Genomic DNA, 20,892 nt, shown 5'->3' on the forward strand with positions numbered 1-20,892 from the left:
TGGACCGTTGAGCACGGCTGGACGATCATGTTTTAGTGTGTCCTCGCTGCGTCTGAATGAGGTGGTAACAGTGTGTCACTTTCCACTGCAGGCGTATGGTAGTTACGTTAAAGGCTTGTTGGAGATCAGCAAAATCTGAATATGAATCATCTCCCCTTGTACAAAATAACACACACACACACAGAGCAGGTTAATGCGTCATGATGCTGTTTATTTACATGACATGGGGACTGGTTGTCCACAGTGATCTTGGTTGAAAGAGGAAGTCTAGCTGAAAAATTTGTTTGCAGAAAAAGCCTTTGTGCATTTATTGTTTTTTTCCTATACCTGGATGTATGTGTGCTTGCTGTCTAATAAGAGGCCATTACACACAGGCATTCACAGGCATAATCCCAGCCAGCCATCACCGTTCCCATTCTGCAAAGCTTTACTTCTCTATCTCGCTGGTATTTTGGGGGACTCCATTGTTCATTTTAGGGTGTTTACATCTACTGCAGTTCAGCAATACATGTTCCCTGTCAGGGCCTGCCTTAATCATCCTCGGACAGTATTTAAAGCTTCAGGAGTTGATTGCTTTGGCTGCCTTAGAAAAAACTCCTATTTGCAGCTGTTTTAGCCAATGGTGCGCCGTGGCGCGTGTCAGAAGCATCCCAGAAGTGCCTTGTGGCAGTTCTCCGCTTTTTCTATTTTTGACGGAGCACGCACCCAGAACACGTGAAACTCAGCAGTTCAGGTAGGAGCAGACAGGAAATCAGACATGAAAGCAGTGTAAAAACTGTTATTTTTCAAAATAAAAGCCTCTGAACTATGTAAACATTACGACTTTAACCGGTCAGGGAGTCTCAGTGTTCTTTCTTTTTTTTTTTCTTCATCATGGATGACGAGATGTTTATCATGGAAGTGGAGAATCACAAGACTCAAATTCTGTGATTTCATGATCTGGCAGATCCTGTTAGACAGGCCGCACATGACATACTCCCGGTGCGGAGGTTGGAACAAAACCATGGCACAGCCGGACCACTGAAATGAGGGGTGACACCTGCCACGGAGCACCTTGTGTGAGCTAAACCATTGACTAAAACAGCTGCGAAATAGCAGCGGAGGCCGCGGCGCACACACCCGGTGTAAATGTGAGGTAAACAAGATAACAAACACAATGTCCTGTCAGGTTATCACCTAAAATATATTTCTTAGGGCTAATGTATCAGCAAATTCTTGTCTTCTGAATGTGCCAGTAAGTAGCATTTGCAATCATTTGGAGTCTCCTTTTAACAATCTTTGATCTTTATTCTCTTATCAGCAAGTACAAATTCAAACTAAAAGTAGTAGAAGTTTAGGACTGAGAAGGAATAAAATCAAAGTGGAGATAGAAAGTAGAATGAGAGGATTCTTCAACTCCTTTAAAGACAAGGAAAAGGGAAGAGGCATCATTAGCAGAGCCTTCAGAGGGGTTTGGGATAAATATTTGCTGTGCATGTTGGCAAGGCCTACTGGGCGTCTACCCACAGTCAGACACACATACACACACACCAGACGCTCATCCACACCTACGCTCATCTGTGCATGCCAGCACAGTCAGTCATCTTGTCAGTGTGTGCATCACACTCCAGGTTGTTCCCCCTTCAATACAGAGCTGCACCATCACAGCAACATGTAGTGACTTCAAATGAAAAGGGAGTTTTTCCTCTTCACTGGTGCGAAGTGCTGCTCCGGGGAAATTATTGGGTTTCTCTCTCTATAATATTGTGGTCCTAACTTTATGTTCTCATAAAAAGCACCAAGATGACTTCTGCCTCAATTTGTCATTATATAAAAATAAGATACTGATATCAACCCATGACTGAACTGAAACCAGTGGCAGTTATTCAGGAATGAAGCAGCAAGGGCGTCTCTATTAATAATTACACAATTTATCATCAGAACGGAGCAGAGACCGCAATCTGTCACGTGAATACACACACCGAGGCACTTTGGAACACAGTTTGGCATCGGTTTCTAAACACATGTGACAGGATTTCCAAATGCAATCCAGAATTTACACTGTCAGCCTCCTGCCTCATGTCATTTTGAAAATGCAAAGGTTTGTGAGTTGTTCTCTGCCCCTCATGATGCTCTAAATGCTCACTCAAACAATAGTCGGTTCAGGTTAGCTGGCATGGGAGCAACATATTTATTATTTAAAGTCATAGCCAGAAGCAGAGGATGGAAGCTTTTAGTCAGTAAATGGAGGATTTTTCATTTCCCTGTCAGGTGATGAAGAACTGCATCTGAAGAGATTTGAGCCTCAAGTGCAGCTGGATTTGACTAATGGAATTTTTATTTTGTAGTAATTCAAACTTTGATTCACCTAGAAATTAATGGGCTTGACATAAAAGTTGTCTTGGCAGCACACTTGCATGCACTCAACTTTTAAATGACTCCAATGACATGTTTGCATCTTATCTGACATGAGAAACATCTTTGGACGCTTTCGCCAACATCTAGAAGTTATTGTGCAACATTAGCATTTATTTAGGGTGGTGTTGCATATCAATGTAGGGACCAAAGTAAAACAAAGAAATTGAAGTCTGAAATGTTGTATTTCAAACAGCCAATCACTAACAATGTTTTTCTCAAAGCATAAAGAAATCTGATCCATTGTTAATAGAAAATTAAATTGAGCACTGTGTAACTTTCTGATCTTAAAAATATGTTTCTTACTCATTTTGATAATACACTGACATCATTATACAGTACAGACTGAGAAACTGCACTTCACAACTTGCTGCATCACTTTACTGCAGCATTTCAGTTTAAGTACTGTGTCACATTCCAGCAACTGGATATCAAGATGCCACCACTTTTGAATGCGCACTATGACTGATTTGTGAAAGAAACTCTAAAGGACATTATTGGGAGAAGCATGGAAAAAAAAGAGAGAAGGGGACAGAGCAAGAGAGAAGACAAGAGTCAATATTACACTAAGTTTTACTCACTGGGGAGAGCTCAGACTACAGGAAAGATGCAAGGCTGAAATAAGCTGAATTTATACTATTGCGGCATCTGCGTATGGTAGGTTTTAAGCGCAGCTGACGCCATTGCTCTCGTACTTGAGCGTAGGGTTACGGCGTTGTGTTACAGTTTCTCTTCTGTAGTAACCACACAAATTCAGCAAGAGTCTCCAGAAATCCAGAAGTTTGTAATCACAAACCGACCAATCACAAGGGAGTACTTCCGCGTAACCATGCTGCAATCAGGAGTACACGTCAGGCCTGGAAGAGCCTATGCAGAGCATACGGCGGTGACGGCGTATCCAACCTTACGCAGGCGCAGCATGAGTATAAATCCAGCTTTAGCCATTGTTAGGAGGTGCCTCACTGAGAGAATCTGCCAAAGTTCAGTAGTGTTGCTTTAAGGCGTTGGTTTATATTATAACAGTGAAGATTGTAAAATGGAGACATAGACATGTTTTATGTTTCTTCTTTTTTTGTTTCTTTTTTTTGTTTGTTTTTTTATTTTGCAGCAGTTTCACATAGGCCTGTTTTCACATTACATAACTGTACATACATAGGAGGTTGGAGGGATGGTGGTGGCATAAGTCACAGAAGTATGACTGTCTGGTGTATTTACATGAACAGCATTCCATATCATGAGCTTCAAATTTAGCTTAGATTTTGAGTTAGCAGAGATTTTGCTCCTTGGTCACTTCACCTTTCGTGTAAATTTGCCAGCCTTATTGAGCAATAAATTTGAATTTTTGTCCATGCACTGGTGTTGCCAGTGATTGAATCGTAGTTGACAAACTAAAAAAAAGGCTTGAAAATGTCTTTGTTCTCCTTCACGTTTGAACCTGTCTGAAAACATTCCTGACACTAATAAGATACAAAACCAAGGAATTCTGCTCCTGGCTGAATTTTACTGCTTTAACACAGTAAGGCAAGAAAAAGAAGTTAATGTTACAACAGTAGTTCTGCCACTCAGCTGCCTCTGTTTAAGATGGTGCAACAACTTCTTGTGTTTCATTTTGTGTCCCTCCATGCCAGAGAGCCCAAGCTGGAGCAAACTGGCCTTCTGGAAAAAGACTTTACCCAGAAGAGAAGACCCCACCTGCTTTTTCTATCACTCATATCACCTTACTCAGTGTGTGTGTGTGTGTGTGTGTGAGTGTGAGTGAGTGTGTGAGTGAACAGACAGTGGCAAAACCTGTGGATCAGCATCACACAAAGAACAATTGCAGATTTTAAATCAGCGAGCATTGAAAGCATGTGAGTGCGTGGGAGGTACCGAGAATGAGATAATATTTCCAAAACTCCCTTCAGTCCAGTTGGCTTAAACACGTCCACTTGTCCACTGATAGGATCTCCCATGACAGCTTTTAGTGGAATAGCCAGTTTCTGTTACACAAAGATGCCGCTTGACGAACACTGATGACAGATGCTGTGAAACCAGTCTCAGATGTTAAAAATTGGGTGTTTAAGTGACACATCCCCAAAAGAATGTATGTTTAACTTCTTAACATATAGTTTGTTTTTTAGACCATGACTGGCTGGAAAATTTTGCAGCATGTGCTTGTTTGGAGATTTTAATGGCCGTCTTTAATGGTGCTGAAAAAACTTTTTTCTTCTTATCTTTAGCATATTGATCAAAGGTGAAGAAGCAACCTGTGCAGGCACTGAGTCAAGAGTTTGATAATGCATAAAAACCTTTGTAATTTTAACCGATATGGTTTGTGATAGTTGCCCAGAAACTCTTTTTACATAGCTGTAAATTGCAATCCTCTTCTCCCACCACTGTCCGGCATGTAAAGGCCGATCTGTTTGGCTGACAGGCTAAAGAACTGGTTGTTCAGACATTGTTCAAGGGCAGGCTGATCTAAAAATACTCTGATGTGAAGCAGCACATGGGACAGTGGATGTAGTTCTCCCACAAATGTGCTTTTTTTCCCCCCCTGACTATGCAGTACTGCTCTACCAGTGTCTTCCTGTCCCCACACATTCCAGCTCGTCTGTGTCCTGTAACATCTATTGACATTTTCCCACCCTTCTGCTGCATAATGACTGCTATCTGCAGCCTCTAATACAGGCAGAAACAACAAAAAATGAAAGTGAATCTTTTTTGGATATGCAGCATCCTCATACTTAATTTACACCTCTTTTGAGATTTCCTGCCACCAGATACAGCTTCCTTTCAATGCACACCCTTCCACACTTAATCGTATGTGTTTGTACGTTTTGCACACTCCTGTGCACGCTGTTCACACTGGGTGATTGAACATAAAAAGAGAGTAGTGTGAAAGTGTAATAAAGTGTAATAAGTCTGCACACTTGTCTTTCAACACCAGTCTTCTCTTGGCTGCAAGCCATGTAAAGCATCATATGGAAAATTACTATTGAATATAATGGAAAAGTTCACTGTTCTTAGTGTACGTATGTTTAAAATAAACAAGAAGCTTCAACCGAGTATTAAAAACCACTTTCTGTGAAAGTGTTCAACCTGGCTGATGACTGATGCCACCCTCATTCCAGTAACCTGATTTTTTTGTTTCTACTCCAAACAAATTGTTCTTTGTGGTTCCTAAACATTTAACACCACAGTCCTGATTTCTCTCTGTTTTGTGAATGTTCACTATGATTGATTAATTAATTTTTCCATGTCAGCATCCATAACAGTTAAACATTGGCTGCACACTCGATCCAAATTTTATGATTTAACTCCTGCAGACTCAAAATCTGGCTTTGGATAGTTTGGAGTTTCTTAACACATCTTTGTCTCTGTACAAGTTAAGGCAAAATTAACTACCATTGAGCAAACACTGGCCTTTTCTCTTCCTATGGCTGTTTTGACAACTCAAAAATCAGCTGGTGGTGTTTTGGTTAAAATATCTCAAATTGAGAAGGTATAATGACTGGTTTTAGCAGAAATTTGACATTTAGAATGATGAGTATTATGTACAGAAAACAGTGCTGTATATGAAACTGGGTCACCACTGATGACTGCAGCCAATGTTAAACTAGCTGACTGTGGCTGACACCCTCCATGAAAAAGCAAATTTCAGACTCTTTACAACCACCCTTGAAGCCCACAGGAGGCAAGTCTTTGATACTCTGAGATAGATTTTTTTGGGTGTGGTATCATTTTAACCTAGTTGTCATTCACAGATGGGCCAGATCCATGACTAACAAATAAATACTGGGAAGTCAGACACTGTGGTCAAAGCACAAACATGTCTTCATGACTGACAGACTTTCTGGCGTCACTGGAAGAAATTAAATGAGGTGACACAGGAGCTGTTCTGCTGGTTCGGTCTGCCAGTTTTCTTACTCCAGCTGTCTTGATGCTGGATCCCAGCTCATGTTGCAGTTTTGTACCTCGTAACTCACTTGCCTGTATGTAGGATAGATGATTTAATGGAATCAAGTATAATAACAGTGCTGGAGGATTTCTAGGGCTAGTTGCTGGCATTGTGGAAAAAACTGTAGGGTTGCAGAGATCACCTTATCCCTAATTTTGTAAAATATTGCTCTCTGCAATGTGTGGGTCACAGTTAGCGATTAGTTGAAAGACATCTCAGTTTGCAGGTTGGAATCAGTTGTTTTTTTTTTTGTCCACCCCCAAAGTAAAAGCACTAATTGGCACATTTTCAGGCCTGGGGCTTTAGAGATGCTTGTGCAGTGATGAACAGCACTGGGATTCCTGTCAGCTCATTCATCTTTTTTTTCATAACAAGTTTGTAGAAATTGGACTCGCTCAAACTTTTTGTCTCCACAAATGTTGTTGTCTCTGTTTTGCTGGTATTTTTTCCCAGTTTTCTAAGATTTCCATTTATTTTAAACACACAACGGCATCTGATTAATTTAGTGTGTGTCTTCCTCATTTATTATATGACTGGATATAATTTAATTCAGCTCAACTGACCAGTGGACTCTCATCATGATGCTTTGACCAGCCCCATGTCATGTGGGAGCTGTGGCGGCATGAAAACGACAGACTGACACACTTGATTTACAAGCAGAGAACAGGGTGGCTTTCAATTTTAGGCAGCCCTTGAATGAGACATCACGTAGACCCAGACTCCTAATTACACACACACAAGCGGCCAAAGAACAGTAAAATGGCTAGACATGGGACAGCAGAGGCAGAAAGCCTTGTCTTAACCTCTTGATTTAAACCAGTTGTCTGCGAGAGAAAGCGAAGAGAAGCACACATACAGTCACACAGTCATCGTTATATTGATTTGAACACAGATGGAGAAATGATGCGAGGAGATCCATGAATAGAGCGCCAATAGAGGGTCAATTCGATGGATGGGGTCCCTTGGGGAAAACAAGAAGCCAATATCGGAGCAGTGCAGCCAGGAGAGGAAACATTTAATTGTAGCATGTGATTTGGTGAAGCTTTTTTTTTTTTCTCTCCCTGAGCATAATTCCCCTTGTCTGTGTTGGTGAAAGGTCATTATTAAGTGAATGTCATCTACATGATTATAGTGCCTTCCTCTCTGTTGTTTTGTGTGCCTGCTCTCAGTAGTGTGTGTCTTTGGCAAAGCTCCAGTGCGTGTCCAGCCTGAATCCTCTGGTCCAAAGGCTTGTTATTGTTTTTCGAGCTGCTCCGCTTTGCTTTGGGCCACCGTGGCTTGGCCGGCTGGCGGCCACCGTCTGTGCTGACAGCGGACTAAATATAGCTCACTGCACCAGGAAGAAGGCAAGCTGGGAAGAGAAGGAGGGGAGTAAATATAGCGTACCCTCTTGCAATTAAAGTCGAGCACTGCTGGGAAATTTTAAGCGAAAAAGCAAGGAACTCTGTGAGCCTTCTCTCTTTAGAGGCTTTGTGATGTTTTTCAGTTTGGCCGAAGGCTGCTGGAGTTCCTTTACCATGAGTCATCAAGTTTTACAGAAAGAAACCCTGTTTGAAGAGCATTCACTTATTTTTAATGGTGCTCATAATCCTGCTTGTAGTTTAAACTGCGGAAGTCACGATTTTGCACTTTTCATTCACACTTTGATAAAACATTTGAACACAAAAGACCTTTAAAGAGAGACATGGCAGTCACTCTGCATGCAGTAATTACAGCCAAGGCATTAATCTGAACATCAACATGATCTTGAAATGCCTGACCTACTGGGTTACTTTGTCTAGAGAATCTGTGTCAAACTGTATGATAACTGTTCTAAAGCATGTCAGACTGCACAATGTCGAGTCAGCAAGTTCATCCTGCATCATTTCATTATTTCACTCATTTGTTTGGTTGATTTGAGACTGCGCTCCTAAACTTCCACACTGTAAAACGTACAACTGCCAGCATTATTATTTTCCAACATAGACTGTCAGGACTAAGAGACAAAAGTAATCAGCATTTAATAAAAGATATTCTCATTTCTGTTTAAAAAAAATCAGCATGAACAGCTTTAGCTTATTTTCATGTACTTCCTAGCATGCATTACATCATCCTTTAGATCAACTTCTTTAAAAAATTAAACTCCCATGTGTGAAGTAAACCTCCACATTTCCAACATCACATTAAATGTTGAAATGACGATGAAGACCTTTCTTTTAGGGACGTCACTGTAACATGGTAACAGGCTTGAATTGAAATATTTTCATCTGTCAGACCCTTTGGATGTCTTCATTAAGCCGACTTCATGTGCACCCGGATCGTCGTCCCTCTAAGAAAGAAAACTGTAGTTAATGAGTGTAACTTAGGTAGTATAGTACCTGAGTATAAGAGAGAATCGTTGTGGAAATTTGTATTATTATATTGTTATTTGTGTTGCAAATTAGTGCAGGAGTGCCTCCTCTTTTTCTCAGAAAATCACCTCTTTTTTTCCACGGATTTACATGCAGATAATCTCGTACCTGAATTCTTGTATGAATAATGGGACTGAAAGTCTCAGTTGGTCGACTCACGACTCAAAGTTTGCATTAAATCTTATGTGAACAAACATAAGGGATATAGTTTGAAACAATAAATAATACTTCAGATGAGATTTACTTTTAGATTTAATTTCTGTAAAGTAATGTAGGGACAGATCCTCTCCCAATGTAAGGTATCTTAGTCAACCTGAGTTCTAATGAAGTAAAAATGTAAGTAGTAAAAACTTAAAGCACAAACTATCTCATTAAAAGATTTGATGCAGTTTTATTTGCCTTTAGATTTTCAGTTTCTTTTAAGTTTGTTCACAACCTGCCTTTGGACAGTAAAGCTCCAATGGTAGCATTAAAATTCCTGACTATTTTTGTTAATGCAATCATTACCCAACAACGCATACCCATGGTGTCTGATCATTATCTTAAAATCTGTATTTTTGGCATAAATAAACTTTTGGTGGAATACAATCTAGCCCAGGGGTCTGCAACCTGTGGCTCTCTGGACTTTCCACAATGGCTTATAATACATGGAATAAAATGCTAAAGAGCTAACTAATGTTTTTAAATAAAGATATAATAACAAATGCACAACATAATGACACAAAAAGTCTTTGGAAACTATGGTCTTTTTTTCAGAATTATTTGTCTTTTTTCCAAAGGTCTCATACCGTTTGCGGCTTTGAACAAGTTTTATTTAGCTGAGCTGAGGGAAAATTGGCTCTTTAGATTGTAAAGGTTGCAGACCCTGGGTCTAGCCCCACTAATTACGGCACAGCTAACCATTTAATTATACTTTGCTTAAAATGTGTCTTTGCTTCGAAATTCACAGTGAATCAGCCAACTTGAAATTTGCTATTTGTCTTTAAATATTTGCTTGTTGCCAATCAGTGCCATTTAGGCTGTTTAGGCTAGTTTGATTTTTAATGTAGAGGATTTGAAACCCAAACATTACTCATGTAACCTACTCATGTCAAGGATGTTGATTTACAAACATTTTTACCATGTCAGTCTGACAACTAAATTGGACCAGAACGGTATATAAGGCACAGTGTGCATAAGTCAGACAGATGGCTGCAATGATAGAACGTGATCTCACTCTCACCTCAACACATGAGCAGATTCATCATCAAGTCTGCATCCCTGTTAATCTCATCACTGTTCAAACAAACACAGGAAAGATTTGGGATCTTTATTGTCATTATCCAAGCACATCAAAATTCTCTAAGTCTCTTCGTCTTAAGCACACATAAATAAGGAAATAAAAAATGTAACAGGCACACACAGTTAAGAAAAAAAAATATAGATATAACATACATAAAAGATATAAGAACACTTCTATATTTACAGTAAATGAGAAAGAAGGAAAGAAAATCCATAATTATCACAGTGGTCACAATTCTAAACATATCAGTATTAGTATATGTGCTCTGAAAAATATGACGTAAGATATGGATCTTTAGCATGCTCTCAAAAACACACATTTATGTGTGTGCTTTTAGCAGTAGCTGTCCACACCGTCTTCCTTCTGTCTCTTTATCACTTCTTCCTGCCTGAATTCAATCTTTTTCCAGCCTGTTTGACCATACTGTATATTTCTCTTGTCTGGTTTGGGGTCACTGTGTGTCAGAGCTGATACGCACTGATATGCTCCTATCTTCCATTACATATTATAATTAACCTGATAAACAAGAGACATTGTGTATACATGTCATAATATTTATTCCTTCTGCATATCTGGGTTATTGTTTATTCAGCATCTAACCAAATTGTGTCTCCTTTCTCTGTTTTTTTTTTTTTTTTTTTCTCTCCTCCAGAGTGCTGATGTCAGTGGGTCGTCTTTGAGGAGACAATCTGGTACCGCTCAGAGCCCTTCAGCGCTCCGCCTGTTTTTTTCGTGACAGCCAATCATATTGAGAGAGCAGCTGGACCGGACACAGCCCTGAAGCACTTTGACAGACAATGATGGAAAACTTTTTTTTTTCTTTCTCCTCGCTTTCATCTAGTTGGTTGAGGAAACCAACAGGGATGTGTGCCAAATGACATTCTTAAAAAGCTATTTGCTGCTCTCATTCCTTGAGTGAAAGCCAATCAAAGGAGGGTACAAAATGGAGAACAGTGTTTTAGTGGGTGTTTTTTTCTTTCTTTCTTTCTTTCTTTTTCCTAATTGAAAACCTCTAATGACAAATGTGGCTGACTAGAGTGTGAAAAAGAACATGTATAGAAATATATATCAGTTTAAAAAGTGCCTCGTTTTCAGGTTGTAGCCGTTTTACAAAAAACTGAAGATCTATTTTTTTCATGCTTGATTTGATGCAGTTACTAAAAGAAAAAAAATATAGCAAAAGGTGCTGATTAAGATGAGCAGCTTTTTTTTTTAGCTTATGCTACGTTCATGTCGTATAGGATGGATGGAAGGGGTTGGAAAGCACTCTGAAAACACCACCTCACCTTTTACTGACTAAATATAACCATTAACTACAGACTATTATTAGGTGAGGCATGCATATTTACATTAAACAGATAAGTGTACTGATCAGATGATACCTCTGTCCCTCTTCACTTCTAAATAAAAAGCTACATTCAGGGCAATATGCTTTAACATTAAGCTACATTCAGGGCAATATGCTTTAACATTACTGAAGTATTAAGTTTTACTTTCAGATAGTATTTTGAGTTTTTCTACCACTGTCAATACTAATTCATGCAAAGAAAGTAAAGCCCTCAAATCATTAGTCCTTTCTGCTAAGCGCCCTGAAACTTTTTTTTTTATATAATGATCTTTGGATCACTTAACTTGGAATAAATGAACACACTTGTTCATATAAGTTCAGTCTTTTTATGTTATGTATTTTTAGTTTAGACTTATTAAGGATTGCCAACTCTGTGGTGCAGTGGAACCATGCTGACACAAACACTTTATATCTGGACTTTATACATTTATCTACTAAGCTAATTTGGATAACAAAAACACAAGTTTCCTTGTTATAATTAAAATATTTGATGTTAAGGTAAGCACAATTGTTATATCAAAAACTTGTAATCGCAGTGAGTCCAATAAGACATGATCGCAGCATTTTTGCTAGCATAAAAGATAAAAATGGTACTAGCAATCTGCTAGCCTTCTTTTCTACTGTGAGAAATATTAGCATAGCTGCTGCTATCTACTACTCATTCTTGTGGTGGGTTTAAACCATCTTTTTCTTTTTCTTTTTTTTTTATCTTTCAATGAGCCATAAATGAAAGTATTAAACACACAGGCTTGAAACAAAATGGCACTTGTAGCAGGGAATAGTAGCTTTCTAGCTAGCTTAAAGCCATCTGGATCAGATTAACATATTAACATCGTGCCAGGACATAAATTCACTGTCCTGCTGACCACAGCTCAGGGTTTTGGATCCCTGATATAGAGCCAAGCAATCCCATTAGTGCTATTAGCTTCAGACACTCACTTAATCCTCTTCATCTCAGGATGCTAAACAACATACGGTACATACAGCTGAGGATAGATATCCTATCAATAGCCTTGCTAATGCTAGCTTTGTAGCAGTCAGCACACTGCTTTTAGCACCTGGAAATGGGTCAGTTCTCGTTTATTTTCTGTCTGTATAAAATAAATCAAACTGTCAATTTGTTCTATCTTAATTATTTTATTGAGCACCAAGTATTTTTTTATAAACAGTTTTTCTATTTAAACTGATCGAATTGAAGGTGCTTTAGCCCTAAATCCTCCTTTAAGACTCTGTTTTTATCTCTTTCCTTCCCTGTCTTTTGCTTGGCTCTTTCGTTAATCCTCGCTATGCATCAGCACTTAAGTGCCTGTCTGTCCTATTTTTCTGTCCGTCTGTCTGTCTCTACCCCCATTTTAGCATATAGCACCAATACAGTTGTTTTAGCAGAGTATATCAAGTCTATTTTTGTGACTTTTTTTTTTTTTTTTTGCTGTACAGTTCATGTTAAATAACTTGTGTGACAGTGATCTGACTTGATTGACAGTCTTGGCCCTAATCTTGGGACCTTTTTGCTTTGCCGGTATCTAGGACTTTATCGTTCGCAGGGCAGTGAGTGCCAAAACGCAACAAAACTGGGCTGTTCTCCTTTTTGACAGCACCTCAAGAAGCAACTGTTAGCTCTCAAGTCTGGAAATATTTGCTTTGTTCTGTGTTGAAGATTTTTTTCTTTTTGTTTGTTTGTGTTTTATTTTCTCTCCCACTGTTTTCCTTTGCAGTGAGGAGAGAGAACTGTGACATATCTCGCCTCGCTGTCGTTTCATGTGACTGAAATTTAAAAAAAAGGTCATTGCAGAGACTTCCGTATGCTTTAACCATGAATTAGCCTATGACTTTGACTGGAGGATTTAGAAAGAAATGCATGAAGAAAAAGAAATGGCCACAATGGAGAGCCACTACAAAAGACTTCCTGTTGAAATAGGTGTGTGTAGCTCAAAATTGCACTCATGTGTTTGTCTGCCTGCTTGGTAAGTTCATGAACTTTCTTTGTCTAGTCACATGACTTTTGGTGGCCTAGAGCATAACAATACTGCTTTATAATGAGCAGACTGGGACCTCTGGTTGGAATTGCCCTTAATAGTGGTTATTAATTCAACAAAAAAATACAATTGTAGTCACAGTATGTTAATCCAAAATGTCTTCTTTCCAAGAGACTGGCAGGCAAACACACAGGGTGAAATATTTGTAATGTATTTTGGAGTTGTTCTCATATTTTAACTTCGAAATGTTCAACCAAATGCTTAAAGGTATGTGATACTCTAGAGAGGAAGCACACTTACAGGCTCGCTCTTAGTTTCCACAAGCAGACTTTGTTATTCTGCTATTAAGAGCCCCCTTCAAGCCCTGATCTGAACATCAACTTAAACGTTGTCAAACTGCCTGCAGTCTAAAAACATTTTCCTTCGGCTGCCTGTAGGGATTTCTTGATGGTCAGTCTCATGTCATGAGTTATGGGTGGTGGTGGGGAGGGTTCAGCAACTCAAGTGGCTGTATGATTTCATTCATTGCGTTGTTTGTGAATTTAAACATGCTCATGTGCAGGTTAGCAGTGCGGCTGCTGTTCTGATTTACCTATTCCTCCTGCCCCCTTGAGAGATGGTACTAAATGGTAATATTGTGATATTTGCCATTGCTCTTGCTTGAAGAAAAAGAAATCTTACTAAAAATGAAAAAAAAAGTAATACATCAAAACGACTTGTGTTTTCTTTTTTATTACTCTGACTTGCTGGGTTCTGAGTGATTGTGAATTATTTTTAAAAAAAATATGGACATAGACAGCAAAGTTTCTGAAATGAAAAGAAAGATGGGTCGAAGACAGTTTGCAATTTATTGTTTGAGTAAAGGGTGAACATCTGCATAACGTGCCAGAGTCACAGACGGTCTCATACCCCTTTCATACTCACTCAAATGGGCTGCAACCACAGCGCAGATGTCACTCTGTAATGTGGAAAAGAAAATGGCCTCATTGTTTTCCGCAGAAGTCTTTTGAACTGTGTAAGTCACATCCACCGCTCTCATTGATAAAATCAATTGCACTCGAGGTTGGCAGCTCACCCATGGAGTTAATCGCTCATTTTACCGGGAATTTGACCGACATGGTGTTTGTAGGGTGAGCTCAAAAGACTTACCCCTTGCCTTTAATTGATACTACCCTCCTGCAGCACTTGGTTTAATTAAATAAGCATGATAAATTTGTGCTTCACTTATTTCTTATTGTTAACATATTTAGAATCTTGTAGCATCCTTATCCACGGATGGTAACTTGAGTGAAATGCTGCAGGAATTAATTAAAATGAGAATGCACACTCAGTCTAGGCATGCACCTGCAGCATGAACAATAAACAGACTTCCAGCACCTGAAGGCCCCACACCTGAAGGATACTAAAACCTCCTCTGTCGCATTCATCTTTGTCTCATGATCCCGAGCACTGTACGTGTTATACAAAGTGAGTCCTAAGGGCCTTCGAGCCATACGTTTTTTTTTTTTTTAAGATTATTTCATTTGCTAGCTTCAGCAAAGTTATTTCCCTTTTCACATGACATTCTCACACGAGCAATGCTTCTGAATCAATGACTTGAAAGATTACAAGCAAGAATTTTCCTCGTGATACTTTTCTCTCAAAAATGCCAGGTTGGATGAATGAGGGAGCCTTTAAATAAATAAAAGAAAACCCTCTTTCTTGTGATGTGCCCTAAGGCCCCCTCTCAAAAATGTACTCTCCCATTTGACCCACTGTTATACCATTTTAATGCCTGTAAGAACAAATATAACAAGACATACGCACAGAGAGCTATAAACGCTGCTTTCAGATGAACACTAAATTGTTACAGCTGCCATCTGGTTGTCATGGTGACAGGTGTCAGTGGGTGTCGACTGTGGTGACAACACCTCCAGTCAAGAAAGTAGATTGGAGGGGAATGGAGGAGGGATGCTGGATGCGAGCCAAGGCAAGAGGACACAGAGTTTAGTCGGCAAGAAGCCAGGGGGGTGGACCTGTTTGAGTGGTCAGAGTGTCATCTGTTCAGTTTTGTAATACTATATCTTTATTTTCAGTTTTTCACCTCTTTGTCAGGTTTTACACAATTCAAACACCTACACACCTGCAGCGACACAAATGGACTCAGTAACCTTACTTGTTAAAACACTGCAGGCACACTTGCAGTCTCATGTGAATGAATCCAGTGTAATTAGAAGTTCCCAGAGCTGTCAGTTTTTAAGCCAACAAAGACAACAAATCTTCAGAAAGCTAATTTAAAAGTTAAGAATGTACTTTTGCTTGTTTTACATTATCTGTTTATATTTGTCCTCTGCACTGGATAGAGCTGAAAATATTCTGCAACAATTCTGATCATTTCTTTGCCTAATAATAAAGACGGCATACAGAAATGTCATATGCAATGGTTTTCTAGCCAAAAATAAAAAAGAAGAAGAAATGAAACTTAGATTAAGCAAATAAATAATCTCAGGTCTCTTCAGCTTGTCGGGCCAGGGATTAGTAATCTTATGATGTAACAGGCCAAACGTTTTCCATTTTTTTCTTCTCATGGCATGAGTATATTCCAAAATGACACAGCCATAGCAACCGAGTGATGTCATTAAAAAATAAAATATTTATATTTTGACTTTATTTTTTCATACAAGAAAAAGGCTGTTAAAGCTGCTTGCCTTGCATGAGAAGCAGCAATGTGCAAACATGCATTAAATGCATTCAGATGAGCCTTATTACATGAAAACGTTCTTGTTTTAGAACCACTTTAGAGCCTCGCCCTTTAAGTGCAGTGAAAACCAGTCCTAAAGCTGTAAAAAGAATTGATGGTATAAAACACCTGTCAGATGCATGACCTGGTCTATTGATTGACCTCGAGTGCTACTTTTATGACTTTACATCATGAGTCTTTGCTGACCATGTACAGTTTGTACCACTGCATGCTGGCAACAATACAGGAAATCTTCCTGTCTTTATGACTTCCTCCTCAGTGTAGGCCAAAGGAAGCTCGCTGGATATCGGACATGGATACAGCTTTTGTTCCCACAGCTGATGTGGGAATGTTACTGTCAGCATGATGCCGTGCTGCTAAATTACTTCCTTCCTATCAATAATGTAGTCAAATATGAAGTAGAGGTTAGTGTTTCTTTGCTGATTTAGAGCAAGATGTATGTTATTTTTCTTTTTTTTTCTCCCATAATAATCCACATAAAAAAGATTTAAATCCCTGTAGTATAATTTGAACACGGTTTTTGTCTCCTCAGCCCTTTCATAAAGTTAGTTGGGCAAACTATCACTTTAGATTCAGTAAAGTTAGTTCACACTCGGGTATGGTTAAACTTAGTGGATTTAATGATTGGATCCATCCACTGTACAGCATTTGGAGTCATCTGAACCACAAATGCCACAGCAGACGCAACCCTTTTCTAATGTATTTCCAGCTCTCTTATCCTCATCGCCCCCTCTTTCACATAGTGTACTTAGCTAAACAAAAAGCCTTTCTCTGTCTGAGCCACCCTCCTCCTCCTCCTCACCAACAACCCAACGCTCACTCTCCATCTTTCCACCCTCATGAGAAAATGTTTGCTGTGGTTATGGATTTCTCTACATTACAGGACGCATACAAAATTAGCCCCTTTGCTCCATAGCCGGGTGGCCGGTCTGAGAAGAAGGGAGGTCAAAACCATAAAAAAAAAAAAAAAAATGCCACATGGTGTGTGTGTGAAGGAAAATGAGAAGGGGAACAAGAAGAGGGTGGAGGGATGGGGAGGAGGCGACTGGGAGCCCTCTGTGCTTTATTTTCCTTGAAAGCTCCCTGAAAACCGCAGACACATGGTACAGAATTCCCCTCACAGTTGGAGAAGGGGGGGGGGGGGGGGTGCAGCTTTTGCAAGAGAACACACTGTTTACGATCAGCACACTCACACACATACACACACACACACACACACACAAAAGGAAATATTATAGGAGATGTAAAGGATTGTCTGAACTGGCACACAAACATCCAGTTACACAAAGGGAGGAACTTCGAAGGAACCGGCAGGCCGACGCCTTCACATGCCTGCACGGAAACCTCCTCACATCACATCACCTTAACGCCTGCTGGCTGCATGGGAAGTGGATGGCCCTACTTTCCATGGGTTGGTAGTTGTGGGGTGGGATGGATGGCATAGGGTAAGCAGGGTGGGAGGCGGTGGGTATTCCAGTGTACAATGGGACTGCCTCCACCCCCTACTGTTTACACACCCTCCTTTCTTTGGGGCCCCTTCTAGTTTTCTGGATTGAGGACAAGTGCAGGACTGGTATTTAGGTGGAACTGGAAGAATGGAGAAAGGTGAGTGAATCAGGTGGTGTAACTGGACCTGTTGTGATCTGAGATTAGATGTTTTTGCAGTGCTCCTAAAGTTCAACTCCTCGTTGGATAATTTATATTGACATTTAAGCTTAAAAAACTTTTTAATTTTGTTGCAGTTACAGAGGAGTCCATCAGGACAGCACATCATGCTTAAATGTGCAGAAGTGTACAACTCAGGTGGAGTAATAAAATGAAAGTACCGCCATCTAGTGGAATATATGTGCAGTTCAGGTTACTGTATCAATATAAGATTGGCAACATGAGAACTATACTCTTGATTGCAGCTAACAAACAAATGTCATTACTTATATCTTAGAGCAAGAGAAACAACATAATTGCCTGATTTCTTCAATTACATTGTGTATACAGTAGCTTGGCAGAATTGAAATTATATCTTTTCATGAAAAGAAGCATCATGTCTTTCCATCTCATGCTGTGTAAACCCAGAAACCCTGCTCAGGAAGAGATGGAAAATCTGTGTCAGCACACTAAATAGCCACTATCTGCATAGGAATGAGGACACAAGAAAAGGGAATACAGTCAATTTATAAAAAGATGACCTTGCTTCTTTTTTCCCACCTCAAACTTGAATAATGATATGCAAATCATTTGCTAAATGAGGCAGAAGTTAGACTCAGATGGCCTCGTTGGAGTCTTTATTCTCATAATAGGGTTTCATTTTCGTCCTGCAGAGGAGGAACTCAGAGCTCAGAGCTGGAGGGTGTTATTTAGTTTTAAAAATGTTGTATTACTAGACATGATTTACAGCCCACAGTGATTTAAAATCATTGCCAACACTCCAGTAATCTGTTTGTCGGGCCATGGCTGGATTTTGCCAGTCTGGCAGAATCAATACGAATGCCAGACAGCTTACAACATACCAGGAGAATGGATGTAAGCTACTTAATGTACTCTCAGGACAAATTAGCAGACTGTAATCTCAGCTGGCAGTGATTAGAAGGATAACAAACTACAGTATGTTATAATCAGATCTGCTCTTTAAATTAAATTTTGATTGACATTCATGCATTGTAAATTAACAGGGAAGTTGCCCAATCATAGAATCAGCCTAAAACAGAGCTAGGCACTCATTGACTCCACGAGTTCAATGAGTTGTTGCTTAAAAGATGATTTCTGTCAGCTTCTGTTTACTGGAGGATGGAAGCTGCCATAATCAAAAATAAGCATTGAGATACAGTATATGAATAGCTGAATAACTAAATGAATAGGCCATCAATGCTGTTAAAACAGAATGAACTTATGCAATAGTGTGTTAAATGTTAAATGGATATTTCCCCTTTAATTTTCAATTATATTAACTTAGCTTTTTCATTTAATTTACAGTTTCAAATATTGATTTACTATTTTATTTATTCTATCCTTTAATGTATTTTATAGATTTTCTTTTTATTATTAGTATGAATAGTACCATATTAATGATAATTATAATAAGTTCAGTTATTAAATGAATAATGAATATTTCAGTGAATAAAATTAAGAGTAAATAAATTAAACTGATAATAAAATGATAGAGGTATAAGCACAAAATTAAATGACTTCATTGCAGAAATAAACTTTTTTCCACCTTTTGCATGTTCATTGTTGAAAATAGAAGTATTTAAATCACATTCATTGTCATATTAATTCATCTACTGAACAGGAAAATGACATGATACTGTAAATTGAGTAGAAATGTAATATAGTTATGTTGATGTGTGTAGAATATTGTATTAATAAATGTTATATTAAATAGGGTAGGATTAAGATTCCTTTTTTTTCCTCTTTCAAGAAAAATTATATATCATAAAAGCTGTAATTATTCCACGATAGATGTGTGTGTTTAGTTTAGTTTAGTTTTATTCTGTGATACAGATTTCTAGTTTATCAGACAGACACAACAGACTCCTTCACAGAAACCTTACAATGTTGTTTATTTTTAACAATGTTTTGTCTTCATCTCAAACCATGCATTCCCTTTTCCTTTGTCTACTTGAGGCGGACAATGATGACAAGTGCAGGGAGGACAAAGAGATACCGGGAGAGACTGAATTCAGACCCTGCAAAGAGAGAGGGGTTGCTGAGGAAAAGAAAAGAAAAGTAAACAACAACTGTTTTTTATTCACTGACCAATAGGAAGGTCTGAGGGAGGTTTTCACTGTTGATTTAAAAAGCCTTGGGGCAGATTTCTTGAAGCCTGGCAATACGTGATAGCCACAAGAACATTGGACTAGAACACTGTAAGCAGTGCAACTAAGAGGAACACGGTTATGAAATGAAGAAAACAGATAATGTTGAATAATTTGAAATATTGATTAATAATTGAACATATTTTTTTTAAATGAAATGTATTTTCTGATGGTGCAACAAGCCTTGCTGCCCCAGTTGGCCCACAACTGTTAAAATGTTTACACCATTATGTTACTCTGTTAACAGATATCAAGAAAAGAACCAGAAAGGGGAGTGTGATGGCCGTACCTACAGCCACACATTTAAAGGCGGTAACCCCCACTACACCAACACATTTCAGTTATGTTAGTTTGAGTTAACACTTTGTTTATATTTGGTTTGAATTGGGTTGAAATGCTTTAGTTCTCTTTTGTTAGAGCACCATTGTATTTTCAATTCTCTTTAAGTTCTGTATATCTAACATATTCTTTTCTGTTAATGGTGCTGGGGGAGCCTTATGAACGCTTGGGGGCAGAAGTGAGCACAACTGGTAGACACCAAGGAGCAGGAAGTGCTATGGGCCTAGACCAAGCCAGCTCCTTCCAGAGGGGAGGTCAGTTGCCTCCATATCTTTAAATATTTAGATTTGTTGTTTGGATTTTGATTAGTTTGATTTCTTGTTTCATTTTTTAGTTAGTCTTTTTGGTAAGTAATAGTGAACTAACTGTTTAGGTTTTGTCTCATTGTTTAATGTATTTGTTAGTATTTGTTAACCCCTTGTGTGTTTTAGACTGGTCTGATCAGCCAGTATTTAAATGCCCCTTTGTTTCATGTTTGTTAGGTCGGTTTGGTTCTTGTGTTAGTTTGGTTTCTTTTGAGTTACATGTTAAACAGTTAGTTTAAAGTTTTCTGAGTTATTGTTATACTTTTGTTTAGTTTTGTTCATTTGACCTCTTTTAAGGGCCCACAACTGTTTTGTGAGTATTTTGGGGGGTAAATAAAACCCAGGCCGTTCCTTTTTAAAACCAACTGT

At 38.8% G+C, this 20,892-nt stretch overlaps 1 protein-coding gene across 1 annotated transcript in view; it reads left to right on the forward strand.

The window, feature by feature from the left end:
* The window catches only part of si:ch73-335l21.1 (insulin receptor substrate 1-B), a 47,373-nt gene extending 33,982 nt beyond the window's left edge, over window positions 1-13,391 (forward strand). The window contains exon 4 of the mRNA XM_041985053.1: window positions 10,656-13,391. Within this exon, the coding sequence (XP_041840987.1) occupies window positions 10,656-10,663 (8 nt within the window). The 3' untranslated portion in view covers window positions 10,664-13,391. The remainder of the gene's footprint in view (window positions 1-10,655) is intronic.
* The last annotated feature ends 7,501 nt before the right edge of the window (window positions 13,392-20,892 follow it).

This window comes from Melanotaenia boesemani, chromosome 5 (genome assembly GCF_017639745.1).
Source record: "Melanotaenia boesemani isolate fMelBoe1 chromosome 5, fMelBoe1.pri, whole genome shotgun sequence".
Classification (NCBI taxonomy): domain Eukaryota; kingdom Metazoa; phylum Chordata; class Actinopteri; order Atheriniformes; family Melanotaeniidae; genus Melanotaenia; species Melanotaenia boesemani.